This window comes from Mustela nivalis (genome assembly GCF_964662115.1).
Source record: "Mustela nivalis genome assembly, chromosome: 1".
Lineage (NCBI taxonomy): Eukaryota > Metazoa > Chordata > Mammalia > Carnivora > Mustelidae > Mustela > Mustela nivalis.
This window is the reverse complement of record NC_139020.1, coordinates 198509159-198533440: the sequence shown is the minus strand read 5'-3', so window position 1 is coordinate 198533440 and position 24282 is coordinate 198509159. Positions and strand designations below refer to the sequence as shown.

Sequence of the window (24282 nt, the reverse complement as noted above, 5' to 3'; positions counted from 1 at the left end):
TTGGTGACATTTGTTAATTAACTGAATGCAATATATAGGATTTTGGACAAAATTTATAATTCTAAGAGTCTGTCACCAATATTATACTAATTACTTGTCAGGCTAACCAGATCAATTCTGGGAAACAGACCAGGAGGCCAGACTTGTGCTACTGGGGGTCGGGAGGGAAGGAAGAAGAAAAGAAAAAAAGATACTGAATTAGTATTTTGGCCAAAGAAAAACCCTCCTCATTCCAGAATCAAAGCCTCCTACTTCGAAAAGACAAATGTGTTAGATTTCAATGTTCTGTTCCTAAATGTACTTCCCGAAAGACAGAAAAATATACATAATGCCCAGTAGGGTAATGAATTAGAACAATTAGGATAACCACCCTTAGAAAAGTTTCAGAAAACCAACTGCACCAACCTCCTACCTCCAAGTCAATGCAGCACGGATTCAAGATCCTGGGAAAAGTCCCACTAAGACCAGGTCTAGGACAGCTCTTGTCACTTCTGACCCAATGAAATGACTTCAGAGAACATTAGAACACTTACATAGTACTGTTTGTTACTGTTTTTACTCTCCAGTGTCCTGCAAACCCTACTCTTGATTTAACATCTCAGGTCAGTTACTGCTTCTCTCAAAAAAGTGCTAGGCTTTAGTACCCCACAACATTTATAACATTTAATTTGGCAATTAACCAGTAGCTATCTAGTGCCATCTTTTATACTATTTACTGAATTATTACATAAATCTTTGGTTTCAGAGTTTATGCCTGGCAACTTTCCTTGCTATCCAGGCTATGGGACAACAAGACAAGGCAAGGACCAGACTTAAGTATCTATGTGCCTTAGCATGGTGAACTTTGTACACAATAAGGACTTGATAAATCTTTGATATGTTGTTGTCACTAAAATGATGTTTAAAAAGACTAAACTTTATTTAGCTCCTACCTAGGGCTAGGCAGTATGTAAGCACGAGAGAATCTCAGTGCCATAAGTCAGGGTCCTTGCCCTCAAGTTCACATTCTAATCAGTCACAGAAAAGCAAGCAGAGAATCATTAAGTTGATAAGCTCTGGGTTTACATCAAAAACATGTCATCTTAAAGTTCACTGAATGACTGAACTCCGAGTTAGAAAGCAACTTGGAGCGGTGCCTCTCCAAGCTCAGTGTATTATCAATTATCCGGAGAACCTGTTCAAATGTGTATGAAGGTTTGAGGTAGAATCCAGGACGATGCCTTTCTAACAGGCCCCCAAGCAATGCAGATGCTGCTGAGCCACGAAACACACTGTATCTAACAACAGTTTACTAGCAAAGGTTTACAGTACATTTGAACAATAAATTCCTCTTATAGCTGAATAAACAGAGCTACTGGGAAGTTAAGTAACCTGCCCAAGACCACAAAGCATAGAACAGTGAACAGTGGAAGTGGGTTAAAATTTAGATGTCTTGAGCTGAAGTAGCGCTAATTTAAAAATACGTAAACAGCGGACTCTCCGCCTAAACAAGACAAAATCTGCCTAAGAAAGAGAATGGACTTCATGAGCAATACTAATTACCACCACAAAACCAGGGACTACGTCCACCACCACCACCACCACCACCCCATTGCTCCTAGTTCAAGTGGTTTCAGAGTCCTCTGTGCTTCCCTCACTTACCCGAGGTCTCAGAAGGAAGTTCAGAAGGTTGACTACTGAATGCTTTCTTTTGCTCTTGTTTCTCTAACACAGAATCGTCATCTGCTGGCAAGGTGGACTTTTGCCCCACAGCTGTGACTGGTTCTAAACACAACAGTAAAAACCACACAGGTTTTAGAGCAGTGCTATTTCAGCTCTTTTTCTACCTTTCAGAAGCTGGAGGCAGGAACAGTTTTGGAGGAATGAGGGACATTCCTCCAAGGGCAGCAGAGAAAAATAGAGTGGCAGCTGGAAGATGAAGTTGGGAAACTTTGTTTTGTTTTAAAAGGGAAAAATAGTATTTGTAGGTTGGTGAGAATGATTCGAAGGACGGGGGAAAAACTGGTGAGTGGCAAGAAAGGAAAAAATGGCCAGGGCATCCTTAAGTAAGGAAGCAGAAGTGGGATCTAGGAGCAAAATGGGAGATTGGCCTTAATCAGGAGCAGGGACGGTTCACTTCCAGTAGCGGTAGTGAGGCAGAGACTAGGGATACAGCAGACAAGTAGGCAGGTGAGGTGGCCAAAATCTATGAACGATCCCTTTTACTGCTGGAATTATCATAAGGAAAACGTATCAGCAGAGAAGGAAGGAGGAAGATGCTGGAAACTGGAGGATGATGAAGGTGAGAAAGATGGTCTAGAAGAGCAGCAAGGTGTGTAGACTGGCAAAGTACAGTGTCGTTGTCTTTATTTTATCTGGTACGACGTTTGTCCCCCACCTTTCTGCAGAATACACACTGGGAGACTGAAATACTGAGTAAAACATAAATCCATACCTGGAGACATGACCAAGGTAGATGCAGCTGACTGCCCCTCGTTCTTGAGAGATTTTAACTGCGACTCCTCTGCTTCTTCCCATGTCCCTGCAGCATGCACATCCTTAACTGGAGTCGGTGCCACCTCTGTTTCTGAGAGCAATGTAGCAACGTGGGCTGGACTCACACTGTTGGCCAGAGTCCCCTCTGTCCCAGGGGGTGGAGCCACTTTCGAAGCCAGGGCTAACTCTGTTTCTGAAGGCAGAGGCACATCCTTGACCGGGGTTACTTCTGTTTCTGGGGGTACAGCCACATTCTCGCCCAGGGCCATCTCTGTTTCTGTAGGTGAAAGCACATCCTTGCCCAGGGCCAACTCTGGTTCTGGGGATGGAGCCACATCCTTCACTGGTGCCTTTTCTGCAGCTGGGTGTGGAGCCATATCCTTGGCCGGGGCCACCTCTGTTTCTGGGGGCAGTGCCACATCCTCGGTCAAAATCACCTTGGTTTCTGGAGGCAGCACCATGTCCCCAGTCAGGGCCACCTCTGTGTCTGGGGATAAGGCCACCTCCTTGGCTGGGGACATTTCTGTAGATGATACAACATCCTTAGCCAGTGCCACTTCTATTTCTGAGAGAGATACCACACCCTTGGCTGGGGCCACCTCTTTGTCTGTAGGTGGTACCATGCCCTCATCTGGGGACACATCCATTTTTATAGGGCTTACAGGTGGGGCCCTCTCTGTTTCTTTGAATGGTAATACATCCTTGGCTGGGGCTACCTCTGTTTCTGTGGGCAGTACCATGTCCTTGGCTAAAGATACATCAGTTTCTGCAGACAATACAGCATCCTTAACTGGGGCTTCTTCTGTTTCTCTGGGTAGTATCATGTCCTTGACGATATCTGATTTGATAGATGATTCCACGTCCTCAGCCAGTGTCACATCTGATTTGGTGGATGGCTCCAGGTCTTTAGCCAATGCCACCTCTGTTTCTGTGGCTGGCACCATGTCCTTGGCTGGAGACATCTCTGTTTCTCTAGATGGGGCCATGTCAGCAGCCTTCAGTCCCATCATGACTTCCAATGCTTCTGCTGGTGCCCTCTCTTCTGCTGATGTCACTTCTACCTCTTTGGTTAGCTCTATGGGAAATAAGTAGGAAACTTAGGACCCATCATGATGCGCTCATAGCTCTGCATTCAAAACTTACTTTCGGAGAGCACAGGACTATCTAGATTTTGTGACCATAAAACCCTAAATATAAATTAAAAAGCTATCTAATTAATGTAGTTGTGCCTACTCCTTGGTAGTCCCAGTACTGAGAAAAACGGGGTATTGAGAGAGTAAAGAGTGGAGGAAGAAAGGAGAAGGAAAGAAAAAAAGCACAGGTTTAAAAACAGCAACAACAACACAGGCACAAAATTATTTTAAGAACAGGAACCTGCGGGACATCCAGAAAAAAACCTCTGAGTCCTAACTCTGCACTGAATTGAAAAGGGATTTTCTCTGCCTGTGAATTCCAAGTGTTGTTATTTCAACCACACCTTCATTCCTTCAGATGTGGAATCAATAATTAAAGGAATACAAGTATTTGTGATAGTTCTGGAATTTTTACCTGTACTGCTCTACATGGCTAAAAATTAAGTCTGATGATTTGGATTGACTAAGATACTGGAACCAGTAAGTGATAAAGAGGGGTTCTAGTAACTTACCTGCTGTGGGCTGCAGAGGTTGTGGTACGGCCTCTGGCAAAATGAAGGATTCCGAGTATGGAGAGTTTGGGGCTTCCACAGGCCACCCCTGAGGTACAACAGCTGCAGGAGCAAAGGTGTCACAGGGAAACAGACCTGATATTAAAACACAAACAAACAGATTCTTGAAACTGCTTCAGTAATAGGGAGAAAAAAAGTATTTGATATTTACAATCAGCTTTATACATCTGCCTTCAGCTCAGGTCATGATCCCAGGATTCCGGGATTGAGCCCCAGCATCAGGCTCCCTGCCGCTCCCCCTGCTCATGCGCACATGTTCTCTCTCTCTCTTTTACTCTAATAAATAAAATCTTTTTAAAAAATTAGCTTTACATATTGCCATAATGACACAGATCTAAAGACCAATGGAAACCAAGGCAAGAAAGTTTTAAAGTAAAAACTGTTGGGACGCCTGGGTGGCTCAGTTGGTTAAGCAGCTGCCTTCGGCTCAGGTCATGATCCCAGCGTCCTGGGATCGAGTCCCACATCGGGCTCCTTGCTTGGCAGGGAGCCTGCTTCTCCCTCTGCCTCTGCCTGCCACTCTGTCTGCCTGTGCTTGCTCTCGCTTCTCTCTCTATGACAAATAAATAAATTAAAAAAAAAAAAAAAGTAAAAACTGTTGCCATTCTTCATGTTTTGGCAAACTGTTAACTGGCCATCCTAGTGCTGTTAGTCAGCATTGATTGGCTACCTTCTACAGTGTATTGTGAAGAGTCCTAATACCAAAGACTGAATGCCAGCCCAATAAATATTACAACTGATACAACATAACATAGAGTAAAAAACTAAGTCTTGATCTCCTCATCTGTAAAATGAGATCAATGTCTCCCTCTGCAACATTACAACAGTTTCGTGAAAATGCTTTATAAATTATTAAGAACTAGACAAATGTTAAAGGATTATTATTATGGTGAACTCTGTCAGACATAATAGGGGATTTAATGTCACATGGTCCCTGACATCAAGAGTGTTACAATTTAGCTAGAGAGGCATGTATCAAATACTGTATAGCATGGACTAAGTACTCCAAGATGACTAGAATGGTCACAAAAGCCTTCAGAAGAGAAGCAAGAGGGCACCTGGGTGGCTCAGTGGGTTAAGCCGCTGCCTTCGGCTCAGGTCATGATCTCAGGGTCCTGGGATCAAGTCCCGCATCGGGCTCTCTGCTCAGCAGGGAGCCTGCTTCCTCCTCTCTCTCTCTGCCTGCCTCTCTGACTACTTGTGATCTCTCTCTGTCAAATAAATAAATAAAATCTTTAAAAAAAAAAAAAAAAAGGTTAACTCTTAAAAAAAAAAATGCCAATAGAACAAGAATGTTTCTGCGAATGTGAAATTAGCTGGAGTCAAGCAGATGTTGCATACCAGAGAGGGAAAATAGGATGAGGACAAACAATGGAAAAAGGATCTAGAAAGCCAGAGAAATTTAGACTTGAAGAGCAAAAAAACAGAGTGTTGTAAGATCTTAATTGAAAATGAGATGATGAATACAGAACAGGGACCTGGTGACCAACACAGCAGGTATATTTGGAATGAATTTAAAAGGGGGCAGCCTAGGTATGAAGTGACAGAGGCTTTATACGGGGGAAGGCCGAGAGAGCATAAAAGAAGAGAAGATGCTGTAAAGAAGTCAACGGGACTAAATGACTCACTAGCTAGTGAGCTGAAAAACATGAGGAGACTACAATGCTCAATGTTTCTCTTTGGATGGCAGATCTCTAGGGGGAAGGCTGTTAAATGGGTTCAGAAGCATAAATGCAACATATGATTAGCCATGATCTTTATAGATACAAAAGTATAAGCATTGTGAAGTGGCACTTATTGATAGGTACTGAAGGGAACCTGAATGTCACCCTCAAAATATGCCTCTTTGACATAAAAAATTATTTTGAACTGAAGGCAATTAGGGAGCAGTAAACCCAGAAAAAGCTCCTCACATTCTGCTTAAAGGCAGGATATAAATTCTCCTCTTCCTGGAGACAGACTCTTACAAGCCCAGAGAGGGCACCGGAGGAAATCTGCAAACAAACCTTCCTCCATTAGTGCCCTCCCAAGCATTTTCTTCCCACAGCCTGCCAGTCAGGGAAGCCTAAAACTGCTTTCCTTTGTCCTGTCATTTCTTTACACCTCTACTGCTCTTTGTTGAAGATGCTATATAAACCAAAACTCCAAGCTACAGCTTTGAGTCACTTTTCGCCCATACAATAGATGCTGCAGATGTTAACAAACGGTCTGTCTCCTGTGTCTTTTTTTGGAGGCCCAGCTGAAAACCTAAAATGGAAGAAGTAAAGTTTCACCTCCCCCACAGTATCCTGGTCACATTCATGTTAAAAGTTACACAAAACCAGAAATAATGATACTAACTAATTGAGAACTAAGATCTGTTTAATATTTACTAAGTACAATGGGGCACCTGGGTGGTTCAGTCCTTAAGCCTCTGCCTTCAGCTTGGGTCATGATCTCAGGGTCCTGGGATCGAGCCTTGCATCAGGCTCCTTGCTTGGCCGGGAGCCTGCTTCTCCCTCTCCCACCCCCCTGCTTCTGTTCCCTCTCTCACTGTCTCTCTCTGTCAAATAAATAAATAAAATCTTTAAAAAATATATCCTTTACTAAGTACCAGATGCTATGAGAAGTGCTTTTACAAAGTTATTTAATTCTCACCACATCTTTAAGGTAGGAACTAGTGCTGGACCCATATTATAGATAAATCAAAGTTTAGAGTGGATATAACATGCCCAAGGTAATGAGCTAGTAAAATATGGAGACAGAATCTGGCCCTATCATATAGTATTCAGGATCCCACACGAGGAGGTGAGTAGACCCTGAGCACCCCAACTGCTGAACTCTCTCCTGAGACCAGATAGAGCCTTGTTACAGGTAAAGCCAAAAAACATGACTTTGCCTAGTAGTTAACTTCAAAGGTAATGGGTAAAAGGCCATATTAATTGTTGGGAGTTAAGCAATAAATCCAGTTGATGACATCATACCATAACTGTCTTGCAGGGGATCATTTCGTTCTGCAAATCCTGAAGTATTGGTTGTTCCACTGGGGAGAAAGAGAAAATCCTCCAGGCCATCATCATGGTGCATCTTAAAGGGATCTGGAAAAAAGAAGAAATTCAGAACTCATTCTCAGTGAATACAACTGATATTCTAGACTGGGAAATTTGTGGTAGCACTGGTTTTATTCTAGGTACTAGGAAGGGGGACAAGAGTATGTTTATTCCCCACCCATAACAGAAAACATGCCAGTCCTATAATGAATTCTTCATCAGAGAAAAAAAAAGAATTCTGCTTCTAAGAAGGCCTTCTCTAAATTAGCACTCATCTGAATTACCCTGCGGTCTTAAACAAACACTGATTGCTAGACCCTAAGAATGTGCATTTCTCAGTAGTTCCTTGATATATAACTAGTGACTCATTCCCTTAAGATGCTTCATTTGTTAGAGGCAAATGCATAAAAACCTAGGCCCTGGAGAACATTCCATGAGAGAGATGAGAACCATTCATTCTCCCTGTTATCGCTTGGTCTGGGGAGGCTGCTGCTTGCTCTGCTTCTCACACTTCCACTGAAGCAAAAGAGAATACCTAAAGCATCAAGGAGAGTAGCTGTTATATGGGTTTGCACACTAGAATCGGAGACTTGCCAACTTGCATGTAAAAATGAATGGTTTCTACCAAGTTCTCTCATTTACTTATTACTTTCTTTCTAGGTGCCTCTAATATTGCAGAGTTTGTGCACTCTAAAACTCAGAGATGCATAAGGTCAAGGCTGAATACATTTAGCAGAGGGATATTTTAGTTCAAGCCAAAGAAGATCTTCACCTGATAAATATTTAAGCTGAGAATTGAAGGACTGAGTGGTTCTCAGTTCTCCTTAGTGATCTCATCTAATCTCTTTAAAATTCTGTCTATAAGTTAGTAACACTCAAATTTGTACTTCCAGCCATCTAGACCTCACTGTGGCACTGGAAATTTGACTGGGAATTTGATTTGACTTTCGTATCAAATTGCCAATTTTTAATGTATAAAATAAAGCTGAAATGTAACATGTTTCCCAAACCAACTCTCATACAATCTTTCCATCTCTAATGGGATTCTGTTTTTTGGTCAAAAACATTGGAGTTGTCCTTGATTTATCTCTTTCATAAGCCATTCCCAATTCATAAGAAAATCCAGCTGATATGACCTTCAAAATGTCCCCCAGAATCTATTTTCCATACCTCCACTGATTAAGGTGTTTTGCAAGGTTGTAGTCAAGGGACTGGCCAATGCTGTGATCATGAGAAGACTTGACAGGGGCTGGAGAACCTGCCTACACAATGGCTTCCTTACATGGCTATTGATGAGAGACCTCTGTTTCTCCCCTACATGGGCCTCCCCATAGCAGCTGGCTATCCCCAAACTGAGTAAACCAAGAATAACCAAGATGGAAGCCATAGTGTCTTTTATAACCTAATCTTAGAAATGACATACCATTATTTCTGCCATCTATTCTACTGGTCACACAGACCACGCCTGGTATGATATGGGAGGATACTACATACAGGTATGAATATCAGGAGTTGGGGATCACTGGAACCATCTTGGGAGTTGACTACCACACTTGGCTTTCAAGACATTATACTCTTCTGAGTATTCTCCAACCTCAGAACTGGCCATTCCTTTGATGTTACCCTTGCTGGTTCCTCTTCTTCCTGACTTAAGTTTAGTAATCTAAAACTACTCACAAAGAAAATCTCTGGCTAAGATGATTTTGCTGATGAATTCTACCAAACATTTAAAGAAGAATTAAAACTAATTCTTCATTAAGTCTTCCAGAAAAACCTGAAGCAGGGAGAACACTTCCAAAGTCATTCATTCTCTGGTTGGTATTATCCTAGAATGGTTATTACCCTGGTATTACTCTGATACCAAAACTAGACAAAGACATCATAAGGAAACTACGGATCAGCATCTCTTCTAAATATGGATGCCAAAATCTTCAAAAAATGTTCTGAATGTGCCAGAAAATCACACAAATTATACAATATGACCAAATAGGATTTATCCCATGAACGCAAGATTGGTAACCAATGTAATACATACGTATCAGCAGAATAAGAAATAAAACCACATGATCATTGCAACAGATGCAGAAAAAACACTTGACAAAACCCAATACCCTTTCATGATAAATCAAGTAGTTGACAAATCAGGAACAGGAGGCACTTTCCTTCATCTGACAAACGACATCTACTAAATACCCTCTACTGACGCCATACTTAATAGCCACAGACTGGATCCTTCCCCTCTACGGAAAGTAACAGAGAAGGATGTCTGCTCTTACCACTTCCAATTAATCGTTGTACGGAAGGTACTAGCCAGGACAATTGGGCGAGAAACAGAAATAAAAGGGATCAAGATTGGAAATGAGAAACTAAAGCTACAACTGTAAAAAAGACACATCTTCATGTGAAACTCCTAAGAAATATACTAAACAACTACAAGAACTAATGAATTCAGCAAAGTTGGAAGAAACAAGATCAATATATGAAAATCAACTGTGTATCTATAGCCTCCCAATGAACAACCTACAAATGAAATTAAGAAAACAATTCCATTCACAGCATGAAAAAGAATAAAATATTAGGAGTAAATTTTACAAATGGGAGCATAAAAATTTATACTCTGAAAACTACAAAAATATTGTTGAAAGAAATAAGATATAAATAAATGGAAAAAAATTATATGTTTACGGACTGGAAGACTTAATATTGTAAAGATGGCAAAACTCCTCAATTTGATCTACAGATTCAAAGCAGTTCCTATCAGAATCCTAGCTGACTTCTTTAGAGAAACTGAGAAGCAGATTCTAAAATTCACATGGAATCACAAAAGAATCATTAAATAAATAAACAAAAAACCACCCACAAAGCAGGAACACTCATATTTCCTAACTGCAAAACTTACCACAAAGCTACAGTAATCATGACAGTATAGTACTAGCATTAGAACAGACATACAGATCCAATGGAAAATAATTAAGAGTTGATTAGAAGAAAACAAACTATGTATCTATGGTCAACAGATTTCAGCAAGAATGCCAAGACCATGAAATGGGGAAAGAATAATTTTCAAAAAAATGCACCCAGGACAACTGGATATCAACATGCAAAATAATGAATTTGAATCTCTCTACCTCTTAACCATATATAAAAATCAACGTACAATGATCAAAGACCTCAATATAAGAGCTAAAATTATAAGATTTTTAGAAGAAAACATAAGGATAGGACTCAGATGGGTAGCTCAGATGGTTAAGCATCTGCCTTTGACTCAGGTCATGATCCTGGGGTCCTGAGATCAAGTCCTGCATCAGGCTCCTTCCTCAGGAGCAGCCTGCTTCTCCCTCCCCCGCCACTCTCCCTGCTTCTTCTCTCTAACAAATAAATAAAATCTTAAAAAAAAAAAGAAGAAGAAGAAGAAGAAGAAAGAAAGAAAAAAACATGAGGATAAATGTTCATGACCTCAGATTTGGCAGTAGAGTCTAAGCTATGACACCAAAGCATGAAGCATGAGCAGCAAAAGAAAAACAAGATAAACTGGACTTCCTCAAAATCAGAAACTTTTATGCATTAAAGGACACGACCAAGAAAATTAGAAGACAATCCACAAAATGGGAGAAAATATTTGTAAATCATACATCTGATAAGGGTCCAGTATATAAAAACTCTTCCAGGACAACAAAAAGGACACACCAATTAAAACTGGGACAAAGGATCTGAACACACAGTTCTCTAAGGAAGATATACAAATAGCCAATAAACATGTGAAAAAAATGAAAAGATAATCAACATCATTAGCCAACAGGAAAATGAAAATGAAAATCATAACAAGATACTACTTCAATACCAACTAGGTTAGGTGTAATTTTTCTAAAGGGAAAACAAGGATTTTCAAGGACGTGGAGGAATTATAAACCTAATCCACTACTGGTGGGACTATAAAATGGTAGAGTTGCTTTGGAAAATACTTGGGCAATTCCTCAAATGATTAAACACTGAGTTATCAAATGATAAGCAATACTCATCTAGGTATAAACCTAAGGGAAAAAAACCTGCACATGAAGGTTTAAAGCAGCATTACTGACAACAGTAAAAAAAAAAAAAAAAAAAAAAAACCACCACTCAAACAACCTATACATTTATCAACTGATGAACAGATAAAGAAGATGTAGTATATCCATACAGAGATTGAGTTCCTCTGAAAGAATGAAGTACTGATCTGTGCCACGAAACACATGATCCTTGAAAACTTGCTGACTGAAAAAGCCTGTCACAAAAGACCACATATGATTTCATTTACCTAAAATGTCCAGAATAGGTAAACTGAGAGAGACGGAAAGTAGATTAGTGCTTAGGGCTGGGGTGGATAAGGAGATAGGGAGTGGTATCTAAAGACTACCGGGTTTGTTTCTGAGGTAATAAAAATTGATTCTGGTGACTGGTGTATATATACATGAATATACTAAAAATCCACTGAATTGTGCATTTCATTTTTTAAAAAGATTTTATTTATGAGAGAGAGAGAGCATGAGTGGGGGGAAAGGAGTGGAGGGAGAGGGTAATGTAGACTCCTGCTAAGCAGGGAGACCGACTGGGGGCTCCATCCCAGGACCCCAAGATCATGACCCTGAGCCGAAGGCAAATGTTTAACCGGTTGGTGGAGCCACACAGGCGCCCCTGAATTGTACATTTTAGTGTGAACTGTATGCTGTGTGAATTATATCTCAATAAAGCTGTTTTTAAAAATTGTCATATCGAAAATAGCCAATAACTGGGAAATTATAGAATATCAAGTACTAGATTTTTTGGAACCAGCTATGAGCAACCTGGTAAGTTAGATGGTATAAAAGAAGTCACTTATGAGTGCAAACCAGAAAACTGAGCTCTCAACCTGGCATGCAGGCACCGATGTTACTCTTCTGAGGTCCTACTGCAATCCAGTTCTGCCACCATTTCCAGCTCGAAGGAACTACATATTATGGTTTTTGTCTCTACAGATTAATTTGGCTTTATAGAAATTAGGTTTGAGTCCTAGTTCTCCCTTCTGTCAAAGAGGATAACAGACACTTGCAGAGCTAGGTAAGAAACACAGAAAATATGTGTAAAAAGGCTCTAGCCCCTGTGCCTGATACACATTCAACAAATGGTGCTACTACTACAGTAATAATTCCTTTTGGAAGAATTAAGATTCCTTTTTTTAAAAGACTTTATTTATTTATTTATTTATTTGACAGAGAGCACACAAGCAGGGGAGGGGGAGCAGGAGAAGCAGGCTCCCCACTGAGCAAGGAGCCTGATGTGGGGCTTGATCCCAGGACCCTGGGATCATGACCTGAGCTGAAGGCAGTCGCTTTACCAACTGAGCCACCCAGGTGCCCCTGGAAGAACTAAGGTTCTAAAGTACTACTGACTAATCTTCAAAGAATATGAATTTCAGTTAACCTACTCAAAACAGTCTTCAAAAGGGAGGGACCTGGACAAGCATGTGCCTCAGAAAAAGGGGTTGAGAGGAGAAAGGGTCAACTAAATGTTCAGGGTAAAGAGTTATACTCTGGTTGTGCTTTGCATGCTATATGTAGACTAAAAAGTTTTATCTGAGTGGTGGCTACAAATTTTTCATGATTACATCAACACTCTTGAGCAGTCATAGGCAAGCCTGCATTTACCAGTCTGGGTAGGATTCACCAACTGTTCTGGTTCAAAGCAAAAGTTTGTATTTTCTGGCCAGCTCTGGATGTTCTGATATCCCTGGTAGGCCATCTTCTCTTCAAGAAATGGAGTTGGAGAACCTTTGAATAGAAACACGAAACCAAAGTTACATGGTATTAATGTCTTCTCCTCCACTAGAATTGAGTTTCTACTAGTATCACAGTTAGCAAAATATGACAAAATCATACCCACCTACTGCCTTTCAAGACTTTATTTATTTTTCAAATTTTAAGACAGAAAAACATAATCAAAACACTGGAAGCATAGCCTGTTACAAGGTTAAAAACAGTGCAGGATATCTTCTGGTTACAGTATGTGAAAAGGTTAGTGATCTTTACCCACAAAGAACAAGTATACAATTTTATAAAATTGTCAACAGCAATCATTTCAGGTCACCAAAATTTTTTAAAATGTCAGAGCTAAATAAATGGGGAGCTATATACAAAGTTCATGAACAGAAGACTCAATATTGTTAAGATGGCAATTCTCAAACTAACAAGAGATTCAAGGCAATTACAATTCAAAGTCCCAGGAGAGGGGGCGCCTGGGTGGCTCAGTGGGTTAAGCTTCTGCCTTTAGCTCAGGGTTATGATCTCAGGGTCCTGGATTGAGCCTTGATCCTGGATTGAGCCTCAGTCCTGAGGTCCTGAATCCAGGCTCTCTGCTCACCGGGAGCCTGCTTCCCACCCAACCACCCCCACCCGATTCTCTGCCTGGTGATCTGTCAAACAAATAAACAAAATCTTAAAAAAAAAAAAAAAAAAGTCCCAGGAGAATTTTCTGAAGGTGTCAACAAGCTCATTTCATAATTTATATGGAAAAAAAAAAAAAAACCCAAACCAAAGAATAACCAAAACAACTCTGAAGAAAAGCATACCGAGGGACTTAAATTACTTGATTTCAAAAGTTATTACACATGTATAATAACCAAGTCAGTGTGGTATGGACGACACATTAGATAAATGGAGCAGAACAGAGTTCAGAAAGAAAACTACGTAAATTGTGGACAATTGGTTTTTAACAGAGGTGCCAAGGTAATTCAATGGAGAAAGGATTTTTTTCAACCAATGATACAGAAACAACTGGCCACTTACCTTTCACCATATGTAAAATCTAACTCCAAATAGATTAAGAACCTAAAACTAAAAACTAAAACTAAAAGAAACTAAAAGAACTTGTAGAAGAAAACAGGAGAAAAAAATCTCTGTGACCCTGGACTAGACAAAGACTTCTTAGAAATGTCATCAAAGGCAGCATCCATGTAAGAAAAAAACTGATGAAATGGATATCACTGAAATTTAAAACTTGAAAAAAAATTTAAAACTTCAGCTTTTCAAAGATACCATTAAGAAAATGAAGAGAAGCCCAAGACTGGGAGAAACTATTTGCCAATGACAAATCTAATAAAGGACCTGTATGCAGAAGAGATCAAAATCTCTTATAATTATACTTATGATCGACATTAGGTAAGTTTCGTTAGAAACAAGTTCATTTATCACATTAAAAACAGTATTTATAGCAAACTTAAATTATTGGTACATACTGTGTGTTCAAAACTGTGTTTAAACATTTAATATGGGGGAAATAGCTACTTCAGTTTTTTTGTTTATTTTTGTTTATACTTGCAATGAACAACGTGTAAGGTTTTAATCTTATTTCCCTTATATCTTACTTGTTCTGATCATACTTATTAAGATGTTATTCTTTGTTGAGTCTAATAATAAAAAATTAAGACTTGGAAAGAAATCTCTAACAACACAATTATAAGACAAGCAACTCAATTTTAAATGGGCAAAAGATTTCAATAGACCTTTTCATCAAAGAAAATACACAAATGGGTAATATGCACATGAAAAGCAGCTCATCTTCATTAGTCGTTAGGGAAATGCAAATTGAAATCACAGTGAGATGCCACTGCACTACAGAACCACTAAATCAAAAAGACTGACAATACCAGGAATTTGTGAGGATGCAGAGAAAAAGGAAATTTCTTTCATTCCTGAAGGGAATGTTAAATGTTAAATGTTAAATGGCACTACTTTAGAAATGAGTTTGATGGTTTCCTTTTCTTTTTTTTAAATGAACACCTTAATTGAGATATAATTTATCCTTTTAAGTATGTGCAGAATCACATACTTAAGTGAGTTTCAGTACATTCGCTGAGTTATACAACCACCACCATCTAACTTCAAAGTATTTTTATGACTCCAAAAATCCTATACCCGTTCCCTTATCCCACCGCCCCCTAACAATTACTAACCTACTTTCTGTTTCTGGATTTGCCTATTCTAGATGTGTCATATAAATGTCATGAGACAATATGTGGCCTTCTATGACTGGCTTATTTCACTTAGCACAGTATTTCCAAGGTTCATCCACATTGTGGCATTTGTCAGAATTTCATACCTGTGTGCAGCCAAATAACACACCATTGCATGGATATACCACAGTTTATATGTTCATCTATTGACATCTGATTGTTTCCATTTTTGGCTATTTACATAATACTGCTATGAACATTGAATGTATGTTTTTGTGTGGGCATACGTTTCTAATTTTACTGGGTGTATGCCTAACCGAATTTCTAGGTCATACAGCGACTCTTACATCTAACATTTTGAGGATCTTTTGCAAAGAGCTTACCCCATTTTACAATCCCAACCAAGAATGTATGAGTTTCAATTTCTCCACATCATCACCAAACTTGCTGATCTTTTTTATCTTAGCTACACCAGATGCGGGTGTGAAATGTATCCCACTGTGGTTTTGATTTGCATTTTCCTAACGACTAGTGATGTTCTGCATATTTTCATTGCTTATCAGTCATTTGTGTTTTTTGTTTTGTTTTGTTTTTGTTTTAAAAGAAATGTCTATTCAAGGGGCGCCTCACCGCCTGGGTGGCTCAATGGGTTAAACCTCTGCCTTTGGCTCAGGTCATGATCTCAGGGTCCTGGGATCGAGCCCTGCATGAGGCTCTCTGCTCAGTGGGGAGCCTGCTTCCCCCTCTTTTTCTGCCTGTCTCTCTGCTTACTTATGGTCTCTCTCTGTGGCAAATAAATAAATAAAATCTTTAAAAAGGGGGGAGGGGTGCCTCACTGGTGTAGTTGGTTAAGCATCCAACTCTTGGTATGGCTTGGGTAATGATCTCAGGGTTGTGAAATCAAGCCCTGCATAGTCTGCTTGGGATTCTCTCCCTCTCCCTCTGCCTCTCCTGTTCATGGGTACTCTCTCCCTCTCAAATAAATAAACAAATCTTAGGGGGGAAAAAAAGAAATGTCTATTCAAATCATTTATGTATTTTTTAATTGAGCTATTTGGGTTTTTCTTTTTTTAGTTATTGAGATGTAAGATTCACTTTTGTTTTTTTGATTCAAGCATAGTTAACATACAATTTTATTAGTTTCAGGTGTATAATATGACGACTCAACAGTTCCATACATTATTCAGCGCTCATCACAGGAAGTGTACTCATTTCACCCAGCCCCCCAACTCACCTTTCCTCTGGCAAGCACCAGTTTGTTCTCCATATTTAAGGAGTTGTTTCTTTTTATCTTTGTTCATTTGTTTCCTAGATTCTACATGTGAGTAAAATCATATCGTATTTGTTTTTCTCTGACTGATTTATTGCATTTAGCATTACGCCCTCTAGATCCATCCAAGAGTCATTTTCTTGATGATATCCTTTGGAGCACAAACATTTTAATATTGATGAAGTCAATTTTTTTTGAAGATTTTATTTTTCAGGCATCTCTATACCCAATGTAGGGCTCCAACTTACAACTCCAAGATCAAGAGTCATATGCTCCTCTCACTGAGCCAGCCAGGCACTCGGTTAAACTCCATTTCACCTGCTTTCCTTCTGCCACTTGGGCTTTGGAGTCCCAAGAAACCACTCACTAATCCAAGTTCATAACAATCTATGCCCATATTTTCTTCTAGGAGATTTATCATTTTACCTCTTATGTTTAGGTCTGTAATCCATTTTATTTTTTTATGTGGTGTTAGGCAGGGGTCCCAACTTCATTCTTTTACATAAAGCTATCCAGTTTTCCCAGCTGCATTTGTTGAAAAGACTATAGTAGTTCCCCCTTACTGGTGGGAGATATGTTCCAAGATCCCCTCCCCAGTAGACACCTGAAACTACAGATACTACTGAACCCTATATATACTATATACTATGTTTTTGCCTATTCATACACATCTATGATAGAATTTAATTTTTAAATTAGGCACAGCAAGAGATTACAACAATAACTAGTACTGAAACTTCAATTAGAACATACTGTAAACAGAAGTTGTGTGAATGTGGTCTACCAAACTATCTTACCATATTATAGTCACCCCTCTTGGGATGTTGTGAGATGATAAAATGTCTGGATGAGATGCAGCAAGATGAACGACGTAGGCACTGGGACCCAGTGTTAGGCTACTACTGACCTGGTACATCAGAAAGACGACTATCTGTTTCCATACCACAGTTAATCACAAATAACTGAAAGCATGGAAAGCAAAACGGCAATGAAGGGATACTACCGTATTCTTCCCCCACTGTTTGACCTTGGCACTCTTGCTGAAAGATGTAAGAATTTATTTCTAGACTGTGACAGCTTCTTAGAATGTTAAACATGTCTGACCCAGCAATTTGAATCCTAGGTATCTACCCAAGAGAAATGAAAACACGTATCTCTATAAAAACTAATGTATAATGTTCACAGCTGCATTATTCATAACAGCTAAAAATTAGAAACCCAACATTCATCAACTGGTGAATGGATCAACAAAATATGGTGCAAAAAATATAGCGGAATATTATGCAGCTATAAATGGGACTGAACTACTGAGAAACACTATAATATGGATGAGCCTTAGAAAGCATTACATGGGGGCGCCTGGGTGGCTCAGTGGGTTAAAGCCTTTGCCTTCACCTTGGGTCATGATCCCAGGGTCCTGGGATCGAGCCCCGCATCAGGCTCTCTGCTCAGTGGGGAGCCTGTTTCCCTACCTCTCTCTGCCTGCCTCTCTGCCTACTTGTGATCTCTGTCAAATAAATAAATATAATCTTAAAAAAAAAAAAGCATTATATGGGGGCACCTGGGTGGCTCAGTGGGTTAAAGCCTCTGCCTTCAGCTCAGATCATGATCTCAGGGTCCTGGGATCGAGCCCCGCATTGGGCTCTCTGCTCAGTGGGGAGCCTGTTTCCCCACCTCTCTCTGCCTGCCTCTCTGCCTACTTGTGATCTCTCTCCCTCTGTCAAATAAATAAATAAAATCTTTAAAAAAAATAGCATTATATGTGAGAAAAGCAAGGTAGAAAAGATTATATATTGTATAATTCTATTTACATCAATTTTCTAGAAAAGACACAACTATAAAGACAGGAAGCAAAATAGTGCCTGCCTAGGCTGAAAGTAGGAATGGGAATCGAGCATCAGTGGTCCCAAGGGAACTCCAAGGTGATAAAAAATATTCTAAAAATGGATTAGGGTAACTTTAGTACACACTTCCTTGTTAGGGGTATGAACTTCTGTTGTGAAGGGCATAAAAGTAAATGAGAAAGAAGTTCTGAAAGGCCACAGTACAAAAATTTAAAGTTCCGCTACTGTCTTCCTTTTGGAAAACAGAGGATCCAAGGAAGATGTGGCTGGGAAAAGGAGAAGCCTCTGCCACAGGGTACTTATAAACAGTTCTACCACTAATACACCCACTGCTAACCTCAAAGCAAAGTGGGTGTGGAAGTGACAGGACATCCCTAGGTAGTAGCCCACATCTGGCTGCTTCTATGTGCAAATGCTCCCCCACTTCAAGGTTGCCCTTATTTTCATGTTTCATAGAATCATTTAAATCTGATTTCACCTACAAGAAGTGGTTTGGGGGAAAAAGAGAGAAAAATAAAACAAAAATCACTTATCCTCGATTTGCATTTTCCAAAATGCTTCTTCAGGAACATCTCCTGAGAGAATCTTGGATACCTGAAGATTTTTTTTTTAAATAAACATTTTTATTTAAACATCATAAATCTGTGGATTTATTTTCCATGCCTACAAGAATGGAGGTTGTATAATCTAATTTTAATTAAGATATTTAATTTCCATTCTGTAACTAAAACTCTTCTTACATAAATAAAACACCAGATCCCTAAGAAACTCATCTGCTAGAAGGACAGTTAACATCACAAATGGCAAATCCTCCCGGGTTCTGTGTGTTGACCAGAGCCTCTAGGGAGAGTGGCTTCTCTCTGGGGGTTATTATGGACATTGATCTGCAACACAACTAAGAAACTTCTGCTATAAGTTATAAGAAAAAGAAACATCAGCTCTTCTTTAAAGAAGATAGACTCTTTCCAAACTTTAAGCAATGTTTGTCACAACTGTCTTTTTAAGATGGAAACTGATCATCATAATCGTCTTTCATCAATGACAGCTTACAATGGTTGACACAGAAGAGTCCACACAGAGCTGGTCCCTAGGTCAACTCTCACTAAATGACGAAAGTACAAAAGTAAACCCCTCTGGTTATGGCACAACCTGGGGTAGGAGGGAAGAGAAAAACTCAGCAATACAATTCAGGTATGGCAGCAACCCACCAGCAGGGATGTCAACCCCAGGTTAACGGGGTCCTGTAAATTCATGTCCAAGCACCTCCAAAGGTTTCAATGATCACCTCCGTCTCCTCAAAGCACCTCCTCCTCCTTTTGATCTCTCCCCCAGTATGCTTTCTCCTTTCTGTCCCTCCTTTAGCTTTGAGAGAGCCAACTTTATTTTTTAACTTAAATTTTTAAAAAAAAAATTTTGAAAGAGAGAGCATGCACACATGCAGAGGGTGGGTGGGTAAAAGGGAGAAGGAGAATTATTGTTTTGTTATTTTTTTAAGATTTATTTTAGGGCTGGGCGCCTGGGTGGCTCAGTGGGTTAAAGCCTCTGCCTTCAGCTCAGGTCATGATTCCAGGGTCCTGGGATCGAGGCCCACATCGGGCTCTCTGCTCAGCAGGGAGCCTGCTTCCTCCTCTTGCTTCTCTGCCTACTTGTGATCTCTATCTGTCAAATAAATAAATTAAATTTAAAAAAAAAGATTTATTTTAGGGGCATCTGGGCGGCTCAGTCAGTTAAGCATCTACCTTCATTCAGCATAGGTCATGATCCCAGAATCCTGGGATTGAGCCCCACGTCGGGCTCCCTGCTCAGCTTAAGAACCTGCTTCTTCCTCTCCCTCTGTTCCTCCTGCCTGCTTGCTCTCTCTCTTTCTCAAATAAATAAATGAAATCTTTTTTAAAAATTTATTTTAGAGCTCATATGCAGAGGGGAGGAGCAGAGAGAGAGTGAGAGAAAGTCTTAAGAAGACTCTGTATGGAGTACAGAGCCCTTTGTGGGGCTTGATCTCATGCCCTAGGATCAAAACCCCAGCTGAAACCAAGAGTCTGACACTTAACCAAATGTGCCACCCAGGTGCCCTGCGAAGAGATAAACTTATGCAGGATCCATGCCCATTGTGGAGCCTTGCACAGGGCTCAATCTCATGATAGTAAAGTTATGACCTGAGCCAAAATGAAGAGTTGGGACATTTAACTGACTGAGCCACCCAGGCACCCCAAAAGAGCCAACTGTATTTATTTTTTAAAGATTTTATTTATTTATTTTATGGAGAAAGACACAACGAGACAGGGAACATAAGCAGGGGGAGTGGGAGAGGGAGAAGCAGGCTTCCCTCTCAGCAGGGAGCCCTATGTGGGGCTTGATCCCAGGACCCTGGGATCACAACCCCAGCTGATGGTAGGCACTTAATGACTAAGCCACCCAGGTGCCCCGAGAGCCAACTAAACAGCATTTCAACACATGGAAGTTCTGCAGAACTGAGTGCAGTGAAATTGGGTTATCTGTGTGGTTTAATTTTCTCTAATACCTAGTATGTATTTGTACCTATTTCAGCAGACATATAGAGCCCATTTTATATAGACTACATATTTGTTTTTACATACTGCTGGAGAACTGGGGAAAATATTCAGCAGAGCCGAGTATGAGTTGAAGCCGTGGTTAAGGATGGGAAAAAAAGGAGCACACCAATCTGAGTGGGAAAAGCTTACGGAGGACAGCAGGTCTTCATAGAGGACCTCTGGAGACTAGCTAGGATGTCAAAGACACAAAAAAAGCAGATTTTATCTAAGAAAAATAATATTATATATATATAATAAAAATAATAAATAATAATAATAAATAAATAAATAATAAATAATAATAATAATAAATAATAAAAATAATATTATATATTATATATTTATATATTTCTATTTCTTAAATATACTATAAATAAATATAACATAAATTATATTTATTTATAATATATTTAAGAAATATATTATATATATTATATATATTAAGAAATATATTATATATAATTTATAAATATAAATTATAGTTATACGTTATATATTATGATTAAATAAATATAATAAATATAAATAAAAATAAATTTTAAAAAACAACAACAAGATTTATCTGCCTGCATCCACTGCCCTATTCCCTTCCAGGCAGAACGAGTGCAGAGGTCAATCACGGTGTTTTTGCTTTCTTGACCAAAGGAGTATACTTGTGATTCAACCAGGCCAAAAGTCCTTTGGAGAAATGTGATATACAGACATTCTGACATTTTGGATCTTAAGCCATAATGATACACCTAGGCTGCTGGTGGCCCTCTTTCCCATCTTGAAAGAGTCTGCCTGAATACAAAGCCAAAGAGAGGGCAGAGGAGAAGAGAGGGGAGACAAAGAGCAGGAGAGAGGGAGAAAGGCAGAGTGTGAGTGAGTGAGTGAGTGAAGCAGAGGAAGAAAGAAACAAGGAGAGGAGAGAAAAGCAAGAGAGAGAGACTTACGAGCCAAGTATGATTCTAAAAGTCTTATATGTTAAACGGGAGGGGGGCAGCCAACAAATATATAAATGTACAGTCCTTAGTTTTTTAAAAAGTTCTAACCTTATCTCTGCCACTTAACTCTGGGTGTGACCTCAAGACTTTTAGAGCCACAGACCACTAACCTAGAGTTCAAAAAAAAAAAAAAGTTGTGAGGTGTGATACACAATTTCTTAAATACATTTTAAATCTTTTTAAAAATACATTTTAATTCTATAATTAAATTCTGAGATCTCTGACTTACCCAATCATCTCTATATCTCTCCAAAAAAAAAAAACCTAGTAAAATATAACTTACATAAAAGTACTCAGATGCTATTGAATAAGTGGAAGTACTAGGATACTTCTTAGGCCAGAAAGATTATTGTAAATCAAAAAACACACCAAAGTGTCCTCGGGAAGGTTCACAAGTAGCATATGAAGGAGGGAAGGGGAAAAGGTTGAAAAACATTTGGATAAACACTTCTTAAAATTAATAAAAATATAAATAATAAATTCTTATGGACTGACTTATCTTACTTCCCAAATCACAAAAGCACAAATTAACAACACATTCTGGATTATTAAAGAGAAATTAACCAGAGAATGATTGGAGAAAACGGTTTCCATGTTCTGAGGTTGGTGCTGAGAACTGATCTGTAACTGACTCAACAGTACTATAGCAGCAGTCTCAAAACCTGGTCCTTGGCTACATTCTGGAATCACTTCTCTTCCCCCCTTATTATTAAATATTTTCATTAATCTATAGCAATGATTAAACAACAGAAAGGAAAGGACAGAGAGAGGGAGACAGAACAAACAAGTAAGCAAGCAAACAAAGGGCACCAACCTGGCACCAACCAGGAATATTTGAATTCCTGCCTGCTCTAAAAGAAAGCTTAAATGTAGGTCTTTCAGGGCACCTGGGTGGCTCAGTGGGCTAAAGCCTCTGCCTTCGGCTCAGGTCATGATCTCAGGGTCCTTGGATGGATCCCCACATTGCGCTCTCTGCTCAGCAGGGAGCCTGCTTCCTCCTCCCCCTCTGCCTGCCTCTGCCTACTTGTGATCTGTCTTTCTCTTTCTCTCTCTGTCAAATAAATAATAAGTAAAATCTTTTTTAAAAAAATGTATGTTTCTCTTGGTTTAAGGAATGACCTCTAAGGATACTTGTTCAGTTCTAGAATTAGAGTAATAAAAAAAATGTTATCAATAATTTAATATTCCACAGAAAAGTACTAGAACTTTTTTTTTTTTAAAGATTTTATTTATTTGACAGTCAGAGATCACAAGTAGGCAGAGAGGCAGGCAGATGGAGAGAGAGGAAGCAGGCTCCCTGCTGAGAGGCTTTAACCCAGTGAGCCACCCAGGGGCCCCTACTACTTCCATCTTTGAATTGCTTTCTGTTTAGAGGAGGTATACCTACCACCTACTACTACTGCAAAGCTAATAAAGGCAATTTGTTTAGGGCTTCAGTAGGACAGATGCTTCTCACAGAATAATTAATGCAAATGTTGGATACGAATCTAATACTCTTCTTTGTCCACTGAAATGAACCCATAGCAGGATTACTCCCCACTCCTCTGGGCAGGCCAGTCTCCTCATTGCAACTGCTGAAGCCCAAGCTTCCGCTACCCCAGTACCTTTGCTCACGAGATCAACCTCTCGCAGCTGCTGGACCCACATCCCCCAGCCGTGACTCAAGTCTCAGCTCTACACAGCCTCTTTCATGATTTTTAGTGCCCATCCTTCTCCTCTTAGCCCTTTCAACATTCATTGTATGTTCCTAGAAAACCATTTAGTCACTGAACACTATTTTCCTTAGTGTTTTGTTCCTTTCCCTAACAAAATGTTTTTTTTTATTTTTTAAACACTTAAATCTTTTTTTTAAGGTTTTATCTATTTACTTCAGAGGGGGGGGGGGCACAAGCAGAGGAACTGGCAGACAGAGGGAGAAGCAGGCTCCCTGCTGAGCAAGGAGCTCAATGTGGGACTCAATCAGAGGACTCCAGGATCATGACCTGAGCTGAAGGCAGAGGCTTAACAGACTGTAAGTATTTAAGTATTTTTTTAAGATTTTTTTCATATATTTGACAGACAGAAATCACATGTAGGCAGAGAGGCAGGCGGGTGGCAGGTGGGAAAGCAGGCTCCCTGCTGAGCGGAGAGCCCAATGAGGGGCTGATCCCAGGACCCTGGGATCCGTGACTTGAGCCAAAGGCAGAGGCTTTAACCCACTGAGCCACCCAGGTGCTCAACATTTAAGTATTCTATGTTCATCATTTTAAACAAATACATTATTGAATATGTATTAATCTTGTTTCTCCAGTTCATCATGTTTCTTTAAAAAGTAAAGAAAAAAAAAAGTAAAGTGCTACTACTTTATTTCTTCAAAAAGCCTACCTCACTGCATGGCACAGAATGGCATTCAATACATAAGCTGCCATTGAAATTACCAAAAGGTCTTTTTTTTTTTTTTTTTTTTTTGGACTGGAGT

The 24282-nt window shown here is 39.6% G+C and overlaps 1 protein-coding gene across 11 annotated transcripts in view; it reads right to left on the bottom strand.

Moving 5' to 3' along the window:
- Positions 1 to 24282, bottom strand: part of MAP4 (microtubule associated protein 4) — a 195736-nt gene that overhangs the window by 50536 nt on the left and 120918 nt on the right. For all 11 annotated transcript variants that reach the window (XM_082703335.1, XM_082703337.1, XM_082703316.1 and 8 more), the window contains exons 4-8: positions 12870 to 12992; positions 7144 to 7257; positions 4121 to 4255; positions 2435 to 3550; positions 1642 to 1764 (exon numbers count right to left, since the gene is read on the bottom strand). In XM_082703335.1, coding sequence (XP_082559461.1) covers positions 1642 to 1764; positions 2435 to 3550; positions 4121 to 4255; positions 7144 to 7257; positions 12870 to 12992 — 1611 coding nt within the window. The remainder of the gene's footprint in view (positions 1 to 1641; positions 1765 to 2434; positions 3551 to 4120; positions 4256 to 7143; positions 7258 to 12869; positions 12993 to 24282) is intronic.